This window comes from Henckelia pumila, chromosome 1, assembly GCF_033568475.1.
Source record: "Henckelia pumila isolate YLH828 chromosome 1, ASM3356847v2, whole genome shotgun sequence".
NCBI classification, from domain to species: Eukaryota; Viridiplantae; Streptophyta; class Magnoliopsida; order Lamiales; family Gesneriaceae; genus Henckelia; species Henckelia pumila.
This window is the reverse complement of record NC_133120.1, coordinates 116,931,179-116,950,686: the sequence shown is the minus strand read 5'-3', so window position 1 is coordinate 116,950,686 and position 19,508 is coordinate 116,931,179. Positions and strand designations below refer to the sequence as shown.

The 19,508-nt window shown below is 37.3% G+C and overlaps 2 protein-coding genes across 2 annotated transcripts; both read left to right on the top strand.

The window, feature by feature from the left end:
- Positions 1–5,642: 5,642 nt before the first annotated feature.
- Positions 5,643–6,620, top strand: LOC140873480 (uncharacterized). Its single transcript, XM_073276608.1, has 4 exons — positions 5,643–5,867; positions 5,979–6,065; positions 6,171–6,396; positions 6,499–6,620. Exons 1-4 carry the CDS (start codon positions 5,643–5,645, stop codon positions 6,618–6,620), a joined length of 660 nt encoding a protein of 219 aa, XP_073132709.1.
- An 8,828-nt stretch (positions 6,621–15,448) lies between these two features.
- On the top strand, positions 15,449–18,207 carry LOC140886266 (receptor protein kinase-like protein ZAR1). The gene is made up of 2 exons (XM_073292792.1): positions 15,449–17,382; positions 17,507–18,207. Exons 1-2 carry the CDS (start codon positions 15,909–15,911, stop codon positions 18,178–18,180), a joined length of 2,148 nt encoding a protein of 715 aa, XP_073148893.1. The 5' UTR covers positions 15,449–15,908; the 3' UTR covers positions 18,181–18,207.
- Positions 18,208–19,508: the final 1,301 nt, after the last annotated feature.

The following is a 19,508-nucleotide window of genomic DNA, read 5'->3' as shown; positions in this document are numbered from 1 at the left end:
AGATCTATCTTCGAATACACTGAAGAACCTTGCAGTTGATCAAAAAGATCGTCGATTCTTGGTAGAGGATACTTGTTCTTGACCGTCGCTTGATTCAACTGGCGGTAGTCGATGCAAAGTCGCATAGAACCGTCTTTCTTCCTCACAAAAAGCACTGGTGCACCCCAAGGCGATACGCTAGGTCGGATGTATCCCTTGGCAATCAAATCTTCTAACTGTTCCTTCAATTCTTTCAACTCTAACGGAGCCATACGGTAACGTTCTTTCGAAATAGGCTGAGTACCTGGTGCAAGTTCAATGCTAAATTCGATGTCTCGAATAGGCAGTAAACCAGGAATCTCGTCTGGAAAAAAATCAGGAAACTCGCTAACAACGGGTATCTCAGACAACTCAGGACTAGACCTCTGAACATCCATTGCATAAATCAAGAATCCCTCTGCTCCTTTCTGTAGCAAATGAGGCATGGATAACACAGAAATCAACGGAATTTTGGATCGAGAACCCTTACCGAAAAACTTCCAATCGTCTGCCATCTCAGGTCTGAATCGAACCACTTTCTGAAAGCAATCTACTGTCGCCCTATACTTGGTCAGAGCATCAATCCCGACAATACAGTCAAAATCAGATAATCCAAGTACGATGCAGTCAATCTCAATCGAATTCCCTTCGGATTCTATTACACAATTTCGGACCATTCTCACCGAAACAATTCCTCCACCCAAAGGTGAAGTAATAGAAACAACATCAGATAATGGCTCAGCAAATAAATCATGCATCACGACAAATCTTTCAGAAATAAAATAGTGAGAAGCACCCATATCAATCAACACAAACACAGGATAACCAAAAATCGAACAGTTATCTGCTATCACGTCATTCGAGGCTGCAATTGCTTGATCCTCTGTCAAGGCAAACACCCTCGCCTGCTATCGAGGAGGTCGGTTCTGATTCTGATTACCTCCCTGACGAGTCTGCTGTTGAGGTTGAAAGGAATGAACTGCAGAAGCTGATCTCTCGGGCTGAGCTGGCGGTCGAGAAGAACTTCCGCTCTGAGCTCTATCGGATCCTCGCTGAGGACAAACTCTAGCAAAGTGACCCGACTTCTGGCAGATATTGCAACTACCAAACACGCCTCGACACTGATCACTGGGATGATGTCCTCCACACTTGCTGCACGAAGCTCCAGAAAACCCTGAACTCTACCCAGAACTGAACTGTCTAGAGCCACTGGAACTCGATGAACTGTTACCAGACTTCTTGAAATTCTTCCCCTTCGGCCGATACTGATCTCGCCTGTTTCTGCCACTGTTTCCTCCCTCAAACCTCTGAGGCTGATTCGACTGCTGAGAAGGTTGGTACTGATACTGAGACTGTTGAGGCTAAAACTGAACAAGCTGGTTCTGAAAAGATCTCTGTTGCTGCTGAGGAGCTACCTGATTAACTCGTTGCATCAAGAATCCGGCTTCGGCTCCCTTCGCTTGATCCATAGCATTAGCGAAGTTGTTGGGTCTTCCGGTATTGACCAAGGTAAATATCTCAGGGTTCAAGCCATTGATGAAATGGTCGGCCTTGGCTTCCTCGTTATCTGCAACGTGAGGTGCAAACCTCAAGAGACTGTCAAATTTGCTCACATAGTCCTCAATGCTCAAGTTCCCTTGTTTCAGATTCGCAAATTCGGCACCCTTTTCCTTTCGATATGAGACAGGAAAGAAACGCTTAAAGAACTCAGTCTTGAACAAGCTCCAAGTGATGGCGGTGCCTCGGTTCTCATTCGCTCTCTTGGTTGTGGTCCACCAATTCTTAGCAACACCCTGCAACTGATGACTGACTAACCTAATTCTGCGGTCATCGGTATAGTCGAGGGAATCAAAGAGCTCATCCATTTCATCTAGCCAACTTTCACAAGCAACGGAGTTCTCGGTACCCGTTAAAGTAGGCGGTCGGAAAGATCGAAACCTCTTCAGTAGACTCTCCATCGAGGTTGCAGTTGCATCAAACTGATCCATTCCAGTACTACCCTGATCATTCTGAGGAGTTATCACTGGCGGCGGATTCTCAGTAGAAGGAGGAGTCAAAGGTGGTTGATTCCTTCTCAAAGATCGTTGAGGTGCCATTTGATTTCAAGGGTTAGGACACAATATCTCAAAATTATTCTCAATCTCATAATCTCGGTGTCCAAAACTCTTCTCTGAGTACTCATGAATCTCAATGATATACGAGAACAGATAATAGTACAAGGACAAATATATATCACGTAATTCATGCTTTATAAATTAAATCACTACTCATGTAATTCAATTAATTCAAGAATCAATAAAGCATGCTCGCACGTATTTAAAAATAATCATTTAAATAAATCAATCACATGCGAGAGTTCAATTCATGCTGGCTCGATCTACCCCGCTCGCTCTAGTTCAAATCCAAGAATCTTATCGCTCTGATACCACTTAATGTGAGACCCCGTTTCTAATCTCCTATTCTCGAATAATTAAACAAAATCAAACACGAAGAGCCGCGTAAAAACGAATCAAATTTTTTTTTTTAACAACAGTGCACCCGCGCCTAAAGCAGCACGCCCGCGTCGGAGTCTCGCAAAGGACAGCGCGCCCTCGCCAATAATCAGAGCGCCCGCGCCGCAACCTCGCAAGAAACAGCGCGCTCGTGCCAATAGTCAGGGCGCCCGCGCCGTGACCTCGCAAAACAAAGGCGCGCCCGCGCCGTCAACTCGGCTGCAAAAAATCCAAAGCATAAAAATACATCTTTACAAACTCGAATCCATAATCCAAGCAACCCAGGTTCAATTCATAGTTCAAACGTGCATCCAGGGGGTTTCGAAACACCAACAAAACACAATTAATAAAACAAGTTCGACGAATAGAGTTCCAACGACGAAAACAAAACTAATACAGATAAAATCGACTCAAACCTACAACGCGGAGTCTCACTTCTATCAATCTCACCCCAAGCTAACCAAGACGACTCGGTCCAGCTCCTAATCCTCCTGTTGCCAAGTACACATACAAACAAAGACAACAGTCGGATAAACCGGTTAGAAATACAATTTCTAAGTAAAAGAGACAGGCATGCAATATCAAATAAACACCTCAGATTGAAATGTAATAATCAATAACAAATCAAAATGAGAATGAATGAATGCATGACTTCAAAAACTTGGGACTATCAAATCAGATAATCGAAATATCCATCGTTATTCGGTTGGGATCCCGGGGCCAAGTCTTCACAACAACTCACCGACACACCCATTCGGGGTGGATATCGTTCAACTCAACCCCTAGACTTCAGAGCAACTATAAGAAGTATTCTGGCAATTGGAAAAACTAGAAATCCAAAGCCACTTCAATATAGCTCCCTAAATCGTCTAATTTCAAAACGAATCGAGAAATCGGCTCAATATGGAAATGCAAGTGAAAATAGAATAACAATCAAATTCACTCAAGCAAATAAACATGTAGTATGTGATTTTCGGGAACTCGAGAATAAGTCGATCTCGAGTATTCGTGCCCATTCGTTTCATTGTCGACTTTTACCTTTTCTCAAAACTTCAAGTGATTCCTGTCAACAAGAGATAACTCGATATCATAGTCTATTTGGATAACAAACTCAAAGTCGATACAACAATCAATAATATACCGTCTTCAATTCTTCAATCGATAAATAAGTCTCCAAGTTCGATCAACTCCCAAATCCTCAATCAACTGTCAAAACATCGAATACGGACTCAATATCAACTCGGAATTCAAACTCAATCAAATTCGATATACAACTCAAACCGAACCAAAATCGATAACTAAAATTCGATTTCGACGGCATGACGGCTATAAACTGACTATCCGAAAATACAAACCATCAAACAACAATCACAATAACTCAATCATCATCCCAATCCATCAAAACAACTCAAATCCAACCTCAATCAAAATCATCATTTTCGAATTTAAGCCTAGAAATTCATATAAAATCTAAACTTCGTTCTTTTTCCAAACCGACTTTGAATACACGATCTATGCTAGCTCAAGAATAACATACTCCAATATTATCAAATTCTGACAACTCAACAAAATATAAGTTCAAGAGATCGTAGCAAAACTTATGTCAAAATGAAGCCCTCGCTGCGGTGATCGTGAATCTCAACTCGGAATGAAAATCTAACGGTCGGATCGAGCGAATCAAACGGAAAGGAAGCTTGAAATGTTTTCTCCCATGGCTTCCAACAGTACGTACGAAAAGGAGAGGAGAAGGGAGAGGAAAGATGGTGAAGTGATGGAGGGATGGGTCAACTTGCATGAGATAATATATTAAATCCAACTTTTGCATTTCAGTCCTTTATTTATCCAAAGTTTCAAAGTAACCCCCTGCTAAATATCAAAACGATCCTCAATCACTAAAAATTCTGATTATCTCGATTAAACTCAATTATAATAAAATCGGGGCATTACAGTTTTTGATGGAGAGTTGGAAGAAGAAATATATATAAAACAACCAGACGGGTTTGTTGTACCCGGAAAAGAACAAAAGGTGTGTAAACTTGTCAAGTCATTGTATGGACTTAAACAAGCACCTAAACAGTGGCATCAAAAGTTTGACACTGTTATGTTGTCAAATGGTTTCACAATAAATGAATGTGACAAATGTGTCTATATTAAGGGCGTGTTTGATAGGGGGTATTAGGGTGAGATTAATAAATAAATGAGTGTTTGGTTCATAAAGCACACCTTCTAGGATAACCCACGAGCCCTGTACTAATTGACATGGTAGGCCTGAAAAGCACGGATGCCACATCCACGTGAACTTGCAGGTATTCTCAATATTCGATGAACAGTAAACGAGATTGTGTAGTATATTTGACACTTTTACCCATGGTCCTAATAAATAATTTTGCTCTTTCTCTTTCCTCATTGACTTCATCGCACAACACAAATTTGGATCCAGATCTGGAAGAATCCATCGTGAAGTAAAGATATGTAGATGCATCTACGTTTTTTGGACTACCATTTACTCGTATAAATTTTCAAGATTTTTAGGATGTCTCATTTACTCATATACGTATTTTTGATCTTGTTGGGTTCCTACACCATTAACCGGAACCATTTCCAGCCCAAACCATTCCCATGGTGAGCGTAGTTTCACCAGCATCGGAGTTGTGAAAAATATCAATTTCGGAGAACGACCCTGTGTGCAGTGCTCAGGTATTGTCATGAAATTGCAGCTGAAAAATTTGTGTGTGCCCTAGTTTGAAATATTATTACATATCGGTGAGTATATCGAGCTCCAACGACTATAATTTTCTTACTTTACTTTGGACAATTTTTTTTTACACCCGACTGTGATTTTTGAATGGTAATTTATATATGTTTAATTTTCTGAATGTTATTTGAATCTTTGCACTTATGTGCCTTCGTATATGCATCGATATTGTTTTGAAGATATTAATCAGTAGTGTTTTTTTTGTTACACAATCAATGCCATTTTTAATGTTGTACAAAGGAGAGTTTTTTTATTTGTTTCAGTAAACTCACAAGATGGACAGAAAACGTCGAAGCATACTCATCTTGTTATTGGTACACCAAATGTTGTCTCGAATGTATTTGATGATATGTCTTTTAATACGACACTGTAAAAGAATGTTGGAGCGGCCACGCAGTGGTCGCCGCAGATCGGCTGCTTCGTACTCGATGACAGATAGAATAAATGCCCAAATGAGTCATTTGCATAGGATCATTGACGCTGGAGATGTCCAATGTGTTATTAATCTGAGAATGAATCGCAATGCATTTGGACGTTTGTGTTATCTACTGACTAATGTTGGAGGCATAGTAGATTCTAGATATGTACGCGTGGAGGAAAAGGTAGCTATGTTTTTGTCTATCTTGGCACATCATAAAAAAAACAGAGTGACTGGACATGATTATAATCGTAGTGGACAGACAGTTAGTGCACATTTTCATGAAGTATTGCAGGGTGTGCTGAAGTTACACCCACTACTTCTTGTGAAGCCTTCCCCAATTGACGACAATTGTTCAAATGAGACCTGGAAATGGTTTAAGGTACTTATATTACTTTGTAAACATGTTATAAGGTAGCCATTACAGTCGGTCAGCCCAATTATAAGTGTAACACCTTACTCCAATTTTTGATATCAACTACTGTAGGGTTGCTTAGGTGCACTAGACGGGACACATATTGCCGTACATGTACCATGCCAACAGAGAGCAAAATATAGAACAAGAAAAGGTTCTATTGCGGTGAACGTGTTGGGTGTATGTGACATAAACATGAACTTTATATATGTGTTGACTGGTTGGGAGGGCTCCGCAGCAGATGCAAGAGTTCTAAGAGATGCACTCACTGGAGATGATAGTTTCAAAGTTCCAAGAGGTTATATTTAAGTACTGTATTTATATATTTTATGTTTACCATCTAATATTTGGCCATATATTACTAACGTGCATATATTAACGTTTCTTATAAATAATGCAGGTTGTTACTACCTATGCGATAATGGATATGCAAATATAGAAGGTTTTTTGACTCCTTTTCGAAGAGTTGGATATCATAGGGACGCATGGGGCAACCGTGCTGCTGGACCACAAAACTACTAGGAGCTTTATAATTGGAGACACTCGCAAGCTCGTAATGTCATCGAAAGAGCATTTGGTTTATTGAAGAAGAGATGGGCGATCCTTCGAAGCCCTTCGTTTTATCCAGTTAAAGTGCAGAACCGAATAATTCTTGCATGTATCTTCTACATAATTTCATCCGATCACAAATGTACGAGGATCCAATGGAAGATTTTGAAGAAGTAGTTGGTAGCCCGGTACAAGAAACACAAAATGAGTTCATTAGCAGTTTTCAAACATCAAACTCGTGGGATGCATGGAGAGAAGAGTTTGCGTCGTAATGTGGAATACGAACAATTGAATTACTTATTTTAGTGCTTATCCAGATTGTGCTTAAAGACCTTAGTACTTGGGTGTTTTCAAAAAGTATTTCCTATATTTGTTTGGATTGAAATCAATATTTATGATGTTTGATTGCTTGTATGATGTTTTAATTATGTGTTTATCTGTGATATATGTGGTGGTGTACTATGTTCATTTATTTTAATAAATTTCCAGATGTAATGTTATGTTTATTATTTTAATTTTGTGCCAGATCAATCATCTGTTAGAAATGTACAGCAACGCAACTTCTGGAAGTGTCAATGGAAGTGCGAAGAAACCTGAAAAAATGAGACGAAGTTGGAGTGCACGTGAAGAAGAGGTTCTGATCCATGCTTTGAAAGACGTTATCAGTAAAGGTTGGAAAAGTGATAATGGATTCAGATCTGGTTATTTAAGTTTACTAGAGACTGCAATACAGACTAAAATTCGTGGATGTAACTTACGTGTCATTCCTCATATCAATTCTAAGATTCATGTGTGGAAAAAAACGTATAGCACTTTGGTGATTATTTTAACAAGGAGTGGTGTTGGATGGAATGATGCTGAGCATACCATTGATGCTACAGACGAGACGTGGGAATACATCATTAAGGTATATACTTTAGCTTGTTATTAACCCCGATTGTTAAACCATATTATAATGTTGCCTATGTATTATATTGTCGTAGGGAGATCCAAGTTTACAAACTATGAGACACAAACAGTGGATACATTTTCATGACTGGTGCGAAATATTTGGAAATGACCGTGCTGCTGGAGACCAACGCATGAATTATGACAATTCACTGTTCGATGTTTTCAAACTTCCAGATGAACCTATTACCAACGAGTCCACCCCAATTGACACTCCGACAGCTCCTGTGTTAGAAGTTTTAGGTGACTCAATTTTGGATACTCAGACTCCGTCATCCAAACCAACTTCCACAACCACTTCGAAGAGGAACAAAAGGATGAAAGTGAATGAGGTCGATGAGTCCATAGTTAAGGCAATCAACAACTTTGCGCATATCACAAAAGATACAATGTCAGCTTTGATTAAGGAAATGGCAGCCGAGGAGAAGATTTCGGATGCACAAGATATGGTTTTAGAAGGTGTTCAAGGTCTAACTGAGTTGAATGAAGAAGAACAAGTGCGTGCAGCTCAATTGCTATTTAAAAGCCATGATGAATTGGCACTGTTCAAGCGTCTCGGTGAGAAAGGCAGTATTGTCTTAGTGAAAAGGTTGTTAAGAGGTGATGAGTAGACTTGTATTTCTCTGGAACTCTGGTAATTATGTTTTTGAAGGCTATTCACTGTCTCATTATCTCACTATGGTTGTTTTGGGTTAGTTAGAATGGATAAGCCATATTATGACTTCATTTTGGTCCTGCAATGTATGTTTAATGATGGTTTGAAATGTAATTATGTGGTTAAAAGATATGCCACAGTTTAAGCAATTTAGTCTACAAATGTTGTCTGTCTCAAAATTGAATATGTGTTGGGATTTGTCATAGAATCATATTTAATGCATTTTGCCTTAAACCTTTCCATATGCCATGTCCATTCGTGTAAGCATCTCAAATATGGTGTGTGAATGTGCTCTGTACCGCATTAGCAGCGGGTTTATAGTGCACAAGGATGTGCGGAGTACGCAATGAGTGTAAATAATACATATTGATTAATGTGTTCTACTTTAGCTATGATGTCTTGGATTTTTCCATGTCTGTGCAAGGTTAGCTTCATGAATGGGTGCACGATGGCGTGCATAGGAGATTAGGGTAGTGTATGGTGTACAATGGCAAGCATGGTGAGGTACGCGGCGTGTTCCGAAATCAACTCATGAAGATTTATCCTCTGTAATTTCGTTCCATGATTTCTTATGCTATGAATTCTAACATTGTTTCAAGCCACTTTGTATGTCATTTTTTTTCTCTTGTACTGTATGTCATACATTGAAACCATTTTATAATTCATGTAACTTGTAGCCCGGACACACTCTCTAATACTCACTTTTGAACAAGGACTCTCGTTACCGTCTTGACTATATTACATGAAAACAATGAATACAATATTTAGATAACACAAAAAGTTCTAGCAAATGCATTGCAATTCTATTTCACAACAACCTTCAAACAGAACACAACATTGGCCTAGCAAACATAACACAACAAGGTCTAGAAAATTCGGACAATACATTACCCTCTTGCCCACTAAAGATATTCAAAAAGTCTGCCAAGTACTAAGAATGACAGAGACTCAAAAAGAGTGGAGCAAGAGTCTACACTAAAATACAGTAATCACACACTACCCACTATTATCATCGGTGAGATCAATCACCTCAACTGGTTTCTTGCCTTCACCCACCAAATTATTCCAACGATATTCGTATATTGTGTTAGTTCGAAGCACCGGTTCAGTGTCGATAATGTTCTCTTTCACATCATGTAGTGTCGGAAACAATGGATGGTAAGACTTCATCTTCTTCCTAATATTACCTTCATTGCCTGTTGGTTCAAAGACATTCACATTCTTGAATTTCACTTCAAAATCACTTTTTTGGTGGCGGTTGTTTTTTCATCTTCGAAGCTCAGATTAACCACAGGAATGATGTATTCACTGTTGACAGAATCTTCTGAACAACCCTTCGTACTCACAGACATGATCAAGCGCAAATTAGGAGTAAGACAGAGAATTTATGCGTTTATATTTCTAATATGAAGATTATCAATCAGATGTGTTATATAAATGCTAGAAATAATCGGTGAGTGAAGCCATCCAACCACTTGTAGTAAATACAAGTCAATCACCCAAGATATCCTACTGAATTTTAAGATATGTATGTCACATCAATTAAAATGAGTGAAAATAATTGAGGGGGAGTTAGATTCAAAATGTAGTAGATATCCCACATTAAATGCTTGCCTCAATTTAATTGATAAAAAAACTCCAACATTCTGAGTAGTATAAGAATAAAGTACCGAATGTTTGTATATGTAATAAATGAACTTCCATTTGTGAGAAAGGTGAGCATATGCTGGTAGGTAACACTTGTAAAAGCTAACCTGCAAATAAACATGAACTTCAAGAAATAAGGATAATGTAACCAGGCAGCCGTAATTAAAAAAATTGGAAGTAGATGTACACACCACAATCAAGCAATATCACAATCATAACCGGGGTTCCGATCAATTTTTATTTGTAGGCATCAAGTGTTCCTCAATCTGTAAAATAACATCCTCCCATCCAAAAGAATAATGAAGAATCATAACATTGAACAGACTATGAAGCACGCTGTATAATTTAAATTTCGATGTTAACAGAGTAAGACCAAAGTCAGTAGCTCTGTAAAGTACTACAACGCACTTCCATTAGAACATCTAGTCACATTCAAATAAAACGTAATAGATAGACACATATCTCATACAACCTAATTCTGTTCTTCATACTTCGAAAGAAACACACACATAAAAGTCATTAGTAACGAAATCACTAATAATTTTTAATACTCAGACATCTCCATTTGCTTCAATAACATGGAGATCTTCTCGGCATTCTTCTCCACTGTATTGCAAGCTTGCGAGTTTCAGAAGCTAAGTCTGACACAGCTTCAAGTAAAGGTCCTAAGTCCTTACAACCCTTACTCTCATTGTTTTGGTTGCAGCTAGGCCTTGGATTGGAAGAGGTAGGTGTCGAACTTGTTGGACCAGGAGGGTCTTTCCTCAAATACTCTGCAAATGCTTCCTCAGCTTCTCTCCTAGTGTTGTACCCTTTGTAACAAGCCCCGGGATATCGACAAACTTCAGCGTTCGTGTCGTACCATGTATTGTATATCCCAGGATTCCTTCCAACGAAAACCACGTAATACTTTCGCTGCATTGTTGAGAATATGCATCACACAACAATGTAAAGAAAACAACCTATTCAAATTCAATTAAAACTAAAAAAATAGAAGATAATCACAAGTTTGAATACCATTTAAATCAATCCATTGAATAAATAACAAGCACGTTTGTGCAAAAGGCATTGCAATAGAGGACTTAATTCTAACATACATTGTGGCTAAAAATTATTTACGTACAATAATTGGAGAGACAAATCCTTCAAATTCTAAATTACAATTAACACGTATATTTGGTTTATGAGCCGAATAGATGTTTTAGATGACCAGATTCTGGATTTAATTACATTTTCATAAGTACGAAAAAATCACTATAAATTCAATTAAATTTGGAACGAGTCTCAGAAATTACCATTGGTCGGGAAAGGAAATTTATAGGCACCCTAAGCTTTCCTCTGGTATCACCCATAAATTTGTCGAGCAAGATTGTCGATCGTCGAAGCCACGATAAAAAATCTCCTGAACAACCATATTTCGGAAAAAAAAATGAAATCAGTGGTTTGCTCACAAAAATAACCTATGTTCGTATATATCTATGTAAGTTTCAGATCTACTCACCGTTTTGGTTGGCTTCACTGAGTTGGAAAATGGATCTGGAGAAGAGATGAAGAAGAGGAAGAAGACATAAATGGGGAACTGTGCGTGTGTAATGAAGAAGAGATAAGTCACGATTATTTTTTGTAAATTTGGTGATGTTCCAGGGTATATGGGTCTTTCCATTTATTCCAGTACATGATATCCCAACTTTTTAAAATTGAACCAAACAATGTTATTTTTATATTGTAATATTATATATCCTCTTATATTTTTTATTTATCCATTCTTTTTAATAATCTCATCAAGTGTACCAAGCGGGCCCTAAAGGTACTACAAATGCATATGTAATTGTTTGCCTTTATGTAGATGACACGTTAATCATGGGAAGCAACCATGAATTGATTGTGAAAACGAAAAAAATGTTGAGACAACATTTTGATATGAAGGATTTGGGATTGTGTGATATTATTCTAGGGATTAAAGTTTCTAGAACATCTGCTAGAATTATGTTATCCAAAACTCATTATGTAAAAAAGGTTCTTGAACGATTTAATGCCACAAATCGTCTTCGGGCTAGAACACCTATGGAATTGGGTACACATTTAGCCAAAAATATAGGAGAACCTGTTTCACAAGTAGAATATGCAAAGGTGATAGGAAGTTTAATGTACTTAACTAACTGTACCCGTCCTGATCTTGCATATACTGTAAACAAACTTAGTCGGTTCACAAGTAATCCAAGTGAGGATCATTGGAAAGCATTAAAGAGAGTGCTTGGATATTTGAAATACACTTCGAGTTATGGAATAGTGTATACAAAATATCCTGTGGTCCTAGAAGGATATTATGATGCAAATTGGATTTCTGGCACGAAAGACTCCAAGTCTACTAGTGGATATGTGTTCACAATTGGTGGAGGAGCGGTGTCATGGAGATCCTCTAAACAAACTTGTATAGCTCGGTCGACTATGGATTCCGAGTTCATTGCTTTAGATAAAGCTGGTGAAGAAGCCAAGTGGCTTCAAAACTTTCTAGAAGATATTCCATGTTGGAATAAATTGGTGTCTTCCATTACTATTCATTGTGACAGTCAGTCAGCAATAGGAAGCGCACAAAGTAGTATGTACAATGGTAAATCTCGACATATTCGTCGGAGACACAATACCATAAGACAATTGATCTCGAATGAGGTTATTTCAGTTGACTATGTTAAGTCAAAGGAAAACCTTGCTGATCCGCTTACAAAAAGTATAAATAGAGATCAAATGTACAAACTACTTGGAGGAATGGGTTAAAATCCACAAATTAAAATATTTATAGCGATAACCCAACATTGAGAATTAGAGATCCCAAAACTTTGGTTTAATGGGACAACTAAGTTATAAATATTAGTTTGAGTACTTGAAATCTTTACTCACTCATTCCTAGAATATCCAAGTAAAATGTACCTGCAATATGTGGTGAGGTTAAGTTTTCTTTTAATAATTCCTATACCCATGAGATAGAGTAACACAGGATACTCTTGATAGGAGATCACCTATATAAGTGCAAAGTATTGGCCGCTTTGATTGCAACACTTATGAATCTAAGATATGGTCCAGAGCCAAAATGGACACAACGTGAGAACAAAATATATTAGAGTATTGTTATGTAACTACTATTGACTTGGTTTACAAAAACAGTTGACTAGTTCAAGACATCGCGTCACTATGCAACTAGTAAATCCGATAGTATTTTACTAAAGTAGATTTAAAGCCACAAGCTACCTATCCTGATGTAACAATAACTCAAAAAGACTTTCTAGTGAGAATGCTAATATACGTGAAATTCATTCATGTGATGGATTGTTAGAAAAAATATTGATATTGAATGAATTGTAATTGAAATGAGCTTGAAAGATTTGTCCAATTTGTTAATAGAATTGGAGGAAAAAAGCTTGTCTAATTTGTTAAATAAATTGGAGGGAAAAAGGCTTGTCCAAATTGAACTTGTCCCACATTGGAAGATGTCCAATGTGTGTCACTCTTTATATAATCCAACTTTGGATTATGGATTGGGCCCTTATGGCACCGATGTTTTGTAAAGGGGTAAGACGCTAATTGATGCAACAAACACGCGCGCGCGGCCGGCGCGGCGCGGCGAGGTGAGACGTGGTGGGGTGGGGGTGGGGTCTTATGATCCTATTATTATTTTTTCGATAAAATTTGGTTAAAAAAATAATATTTATTATTTTTGTTAGTGCGCCCGATCGGTAAAAAACTACCGACCGAGCGCAGCCCTCACCTTGCGAGGCAGTAGGTTTGAGATTTGTTGGCCGCCCGAGCGGCAATACATTACCGATCGGGCACAGCCCTCGCCTGCCAAGGTAGTAGGCTTTAGGAAAGGTGGCCGCCCGAGCGGTTAAATTTGACCGCTCAAGCGCGTCTTCTGGGATCCAAAAAGTTGCGTCTGTTTCTAGGCTTTTTGTGTCACAGGTTGCATTCTTAGACCATAAGACATGTTGTTTGAAGTCTTAGGCTATATATATGATCAATTATAAAGTATAATGATATAGAGAAACATCTGATAACGTGATATATCAGATTTCTCTGCAAATTCTTCCCTCTCTCTCAAAAAAGTCAAGTTGACGCATATTTTCGTTCGACGAAGATCGAGATATTTGGTGTGCTACTATATCTCGATTGTATAGTCGTTGTATCTTAGAGACGATTTCCGCCAACGTTTAAGCACTGTTAACGGGAAATTTCGTCTTGCGGATAGAGAGTTTCTCTCGCCTTGACTTATTTGTTTGTTGTTGTTGTTGTTGTTGTTGTTGTTGCTGCTGACGTGTTCAGAATTCGAAGTACACTTTTTTAACAAAAATAAATAAGAAATGATTGTTATTATATTATTGGATTTGATTGATTGATTATAGTATATTTGATTTGATTGATTAAATATTATATTAAAAAATTAAATTACTATTTTATCCTTTTAAAAATATATAAAATATAAAATAATATTATTTATAAGGGGTAAGATAGTAATTTAAATTAAATGATTTGATTGATGTAAGATAAATTATTGATGATTTGATTGATGTAAAATTAATAATTAATAGATGGATAAATAATATGTCGAAAAGAACGCGAGATTGGATGAAATAAGTTATACATAGATTAATAATAATGACTACCAAACGGTGCCTAAATGATTCTACCAAAAAAATCATGATATATAAAATAAGAGAAGAACGCGATTAAATACATCGGGGAAAATAGTATTTTACGCCATTCTAAAAATGAAAAAAAAATTATAAAATCTCATGGGATTACATTAATACTCTATTTTAAAAAAATTCGGGATTTTAACGCAATTGATTTTACACATGTTTTTTGGCTTTTAAAATTTTCAGTTTTCACAACCGATGTTGATGTAATTTTCATATTATTTATAAAAAAGCTCGTCATATCTTTGAGTCAGTTTTATGTGACATCTCTGTTTATTTCACAATTAGTATTACTTTTCTGAGTAGGGATAATATTTGTAAGTTTGCTCATTTTTTGTTTTAATCTTATAAGTATTTAATTTTGGGTTTTGATTTGTAAGTTAAGTTATATTTTTATTTTTTTATTTTTTTCCATTAAGTGCTAACGTGGCGTCGGATACATCATCATTTTTCAACGTCACCTAATCATTTTCAGCTGTCACATCAATATTTTTCGATGTCACGTCAAGACTCTATAAAAAAATGATTAAAAACCAAAACATAATTTTAATTTTTAACTTATAAAACTAAAACTCAAAATTAAATACTTACCTAACCAAAACACAAAATAAACAAACTTCAAATACCATTTTGACTCCATCCGTGCATATATATGGAGAGCGTCAATCCGTGTAAGGGATATAGAACCGTGAGAAACTAAACATTAATTACAGCGTGAAAAACGAAGTATTATAACTGAATCTTGAATAATAAAGTCCATCAAATGTTGATGAATCATGGGTATTCAAGAAATATTTTTGGTAATCGTCCGTGATAATATTGAAAATGATAAAAGGAATCCATCCCATGGCAACTCCAGTCCAAGAATGCGACTGATGCAAACAGGCCTACTACCTACTATTCTACAGTAAAATACTGTTTTCCTTTTCGTTTTCTGACACTGTTTTCGTTTCTCCAAAGTATTAATCTATTGTCCCAAAGCTCTAATTGCGTTGCTTTGCTGAGCTGAAAACAACTTTACCTTTTCCCCATAACGACCATTTTTTCCCCTCTTCTCCATGCTCGCATCCCCACTGTTGAAGCTACACTTGCACAGACTCTCTCTCTCCCTCTCTGTCTTTCTCTGTGTGTCCTCATGTGTGTGTGTTTTCAAAGCAAAGCACCACTTGAATCTCAAAGCTTTCTTTTTTCTTTCTTTTTCTATTTGGTTTCTGCTGAAGAAAGGTAAGTTCTAAAGAACCCATCTTTTGTTTTTGCTTTTGTCTATTTGGTGGTCACATTTCCAACGGTCACATATCTTGTTTTAGTGGGATTTTCTTGGAAATGTTAGCTTTAGTGGCTTTCTTGATCTTAGTGTTGTGCAACTATGGTGATGTTTTTGTTGCGAGTTCTTTAAATGACGAAGGCATAGCTCTGTTGTCATTTAAGCAGTCCATTAAAGAAGATCCTGAGGGTTCACTCAATAACTGGAATAATTCTGATGAAAACCCTTGTTCTTGGAATGGAATTTCATGTAGAGATCAGAGAGTCGTCTCTGTTAGCATTCCGAATAAGAAACTCTACGGTTTTCTTTCTACATCACTTGGATCTTTATCTGAGCTTAGGCATGTGAACTTAAGGAGTAATAGGTTTTTTGGGGGATTAAGTTCTGAGCTTCTCAAAGCTCAGGGATTGCAAAGTTTGGTGCTTTATGGGAATTCCTTCTCTGGGAATTTACCATTTGAGTTTGGGAATCTTCAATATCTTCAAACTTTAGATTTATCACAGAATTTCTTTAATGGGTCCCTTCCCACTTCATTAATTCAGTGTAAAAGATTGAGAAATCTCGATGTTAGTCAGAATAATTTTAGTGGTTCTTTGCCGAATGGATTAGGGAAAAACTTGGTTTTGTTGGAAAAGCTTGATCTTTCATTCAATGAAATCGATGGCTCAATTCCTGGTGACTTGGGCTATCTGTCTAATTTACAAGGAACTCTAGATTTGTCTCATAATATGTTCAATGGTTCAATCCCATCCAGTCTTGGCAATCTTCCTGAGAAAGTTTATATTGATCTCACGTATAACAAATTAAGTGGCCCGATTCCACAAAATGGTGCTCTGATCAACAGAGGACCGACTGCCTTCATTGGAAATCCTGGTCTTTGTGGTCCCCCATTGAAAAATCTTTGTTCTTCAGATAGTGAGACAGGATCGTCTTCCTCGATTCCTTACATGCCTAGTAATTATCCCCCACAAGGTGGAGAAAATGTTGGAAAGGGTCGGGGGCTGAGTAAAGCCGCTATGATTGCTATAATCGTGGGTGATGTGATTGGAATTTGTGCTATTGGTTTGCTTTTCTCATATTGTTACTCGAGGCTCTGCCCTCGTGGCAAAAGAAACAATGAAAATGCTTATGGTTTTGAGAAGGGACGCAAGGCGAGAAAGGAATGTTTATGTTTCAAAAAAGATGAATCAGAGACTTTATCAGAAAACATAGAGCAGTATGATCTAGTGCCGTTAGATGCACAAGTGGCATTTGATCTTGATGAGCTTTTGAAGGCATCTGCTTTTGTCCTTGGCAAAAGCGGTATTGGAATCGTATACAAGGTTGTGCTGGAGGATGGACTTACCCTGGCTGTGAGAAGATTGGGTGAAGGAGGTTCACAAAGATTCAAAGAATTTCAGACCGAAGTTGAAGCAGTTGGAAAGTTGAGACATCCAAATGTCGTCAATCTTCGAGCTTATTATTGGTCAGTGGACGAAAAGCTGCTGATATATGATTTCATACCGAATGGGAACCTTGCTACTGCTATACATGGTTAGTTTTAGATTGACTGGAAGCTATATGTATCTTGTTAATGTAGTCAAGTCATAATCATGGGATATCTTTATTATGTTAATAAGAAATAACCTGAAATATTTTGTATGCAACTTTTCTTCAGGAAAGGCAGGGCTGGTGACATTTACGCCTATCTCATGGTCTACACGATTGAAAATAATGAAAGGAGTTGCTAAAGGCATGGTTTATCTACATGAATATAGTCCCAAGAAATACGTTCATGGCGATTTGAAGCCATCAAATATATTGCTCGGACCCGATATGGAGCCAAAAATCTCCGATTTTGGCCTTGGACGACTCGCCAACATAGCCGGTGCATCCCCAACCATGCAATCTAGCCGAATGGCCTCTGAGAAACCACACCAAAGGCAACAAACCAGTAGCACTGCTTCAGATGCTGCAACATTTGTCTCGACTTCTTCTTTTGGCTTGTACTATCAAGCTCCCGAGGCTGTGAAAATGGTGAAACCGTCTCAAAAATGGGATATCTACTCTTACGGGGTGATTTTACTTGAGATGATCACCGGGAGGGGGCCACTAGTTCAAGTTGGCAACACAGAAATGGATCTTGTCCATTGGATGCAACAATCTATTGAAGAGAAGAAACCATTATCCGACGTCTTGGATCCACACTTGGTTCAAGATGTAGATAAAGAGGAAGAGATGATTTCTGTTCTGAAAATCGCCATGGCATGCACACAAGGCAGCCCTGAAAGAAGACCTTCGGCGAGGCATGTTTCGGATGCAATGGAAAGAATTCCCATTTCCTCTGTTTGAAAAAAAAAAAAAAAAAAAAAAAGAAAAGACACTCCATTCTAATAATCCTTGTCCATATTGGATCGACAATGATGTTCAAGTGTTCATTCTCGTGAGACGTGCAAGAGGGGAGGAAACTCTGGACCAATGTTGACTTGAACTGAATGAACATATGAATTCCCTTTTCTTCATGCCAAAAAAGCCTAGTGAAAGGTGGGGGTTTTGTTCTTTAAAAGAGTGCTTTGATAGGGTGCGACTTGTTTGTTGATGTGTGTACATGCAGAAGCTTTGTCATCTTGTTGTTACCATTCAATACCTTTCTTGTTTTTTGGTGCTTTTTGTTTTGTTTTGACAGTTTGCCAATTGTATTTTGTTCTATTTGTTCACTTTGTTTAAAAGTGGTGTGTAAATTAAAGCATTTTAGTTATAATCTAATTGTTTTTTTAACAAAAAGAAATGGATTTTGGAACATTTTTCATCAGTGTGTGGAATTATTCATTCATCTTTCATAACAAAAAGGACCATTGAAGGAAAGAGGACTGAATTCAAGATTTGGAATTTTTAGGGGTCAATTTTATAATATTTCAAAAGAAGTCGACTAATTTGCAAGCTTTCAATATCGAGATTGTTCCCTCTTTAATAGCAGATATTCTTGGATAAGGGCACAATAAATTCCTAGCATTAAATTGTCATCCGGTGGCCCATCCTATGTATTATTCACTAAATAATTTCTTTTATTTGTAAATTGTTTTTAGAAAGATCAGTTTTTTTTTTTTTTTTTTTCAAAATCTTAATTTTGATACCAATCACCTCAATTAAAATTTAAAAAGCAAGTCTGTTGTGATACACAAATCTACATCCGTTTAACGAGTTCATCCGACCCATATTTACGATTAAAACTAATTTTATTTGTATAAAAAATATATATTTTTATGAATCAAATCAAATAAAATAAAATATATGTCTCACAAAATTGATCCAATTATTGAAATTTAAAAGCGAAACTCGAATACGAAATGGTAATAGTTCGAGTCGTGAGAAACTAAAAACTCAAAGTACGTCAACATATATAATTGTAGTGTAATGATATGATTGGAGTCACATATGAAATGTGTGGAAGATGGTTTGAGATTTATGGTAGTAGGGCAGCACCATGCAAGACTTTGGACATGGGATTGGACTTGGGGGCCAATTTTCTGTCCCAAATAATTCTTGATATTTGTTTGGCCATAAATTTGTAACAGAACTTCTTGTCTGGATTAGTTCGTCGATAAACACACTGTTTTTCAACATTTGTGTCTTTGATTTGGAATAATTGGCCCCGTCAATCAAGCAAGTTGAGGTGGAGA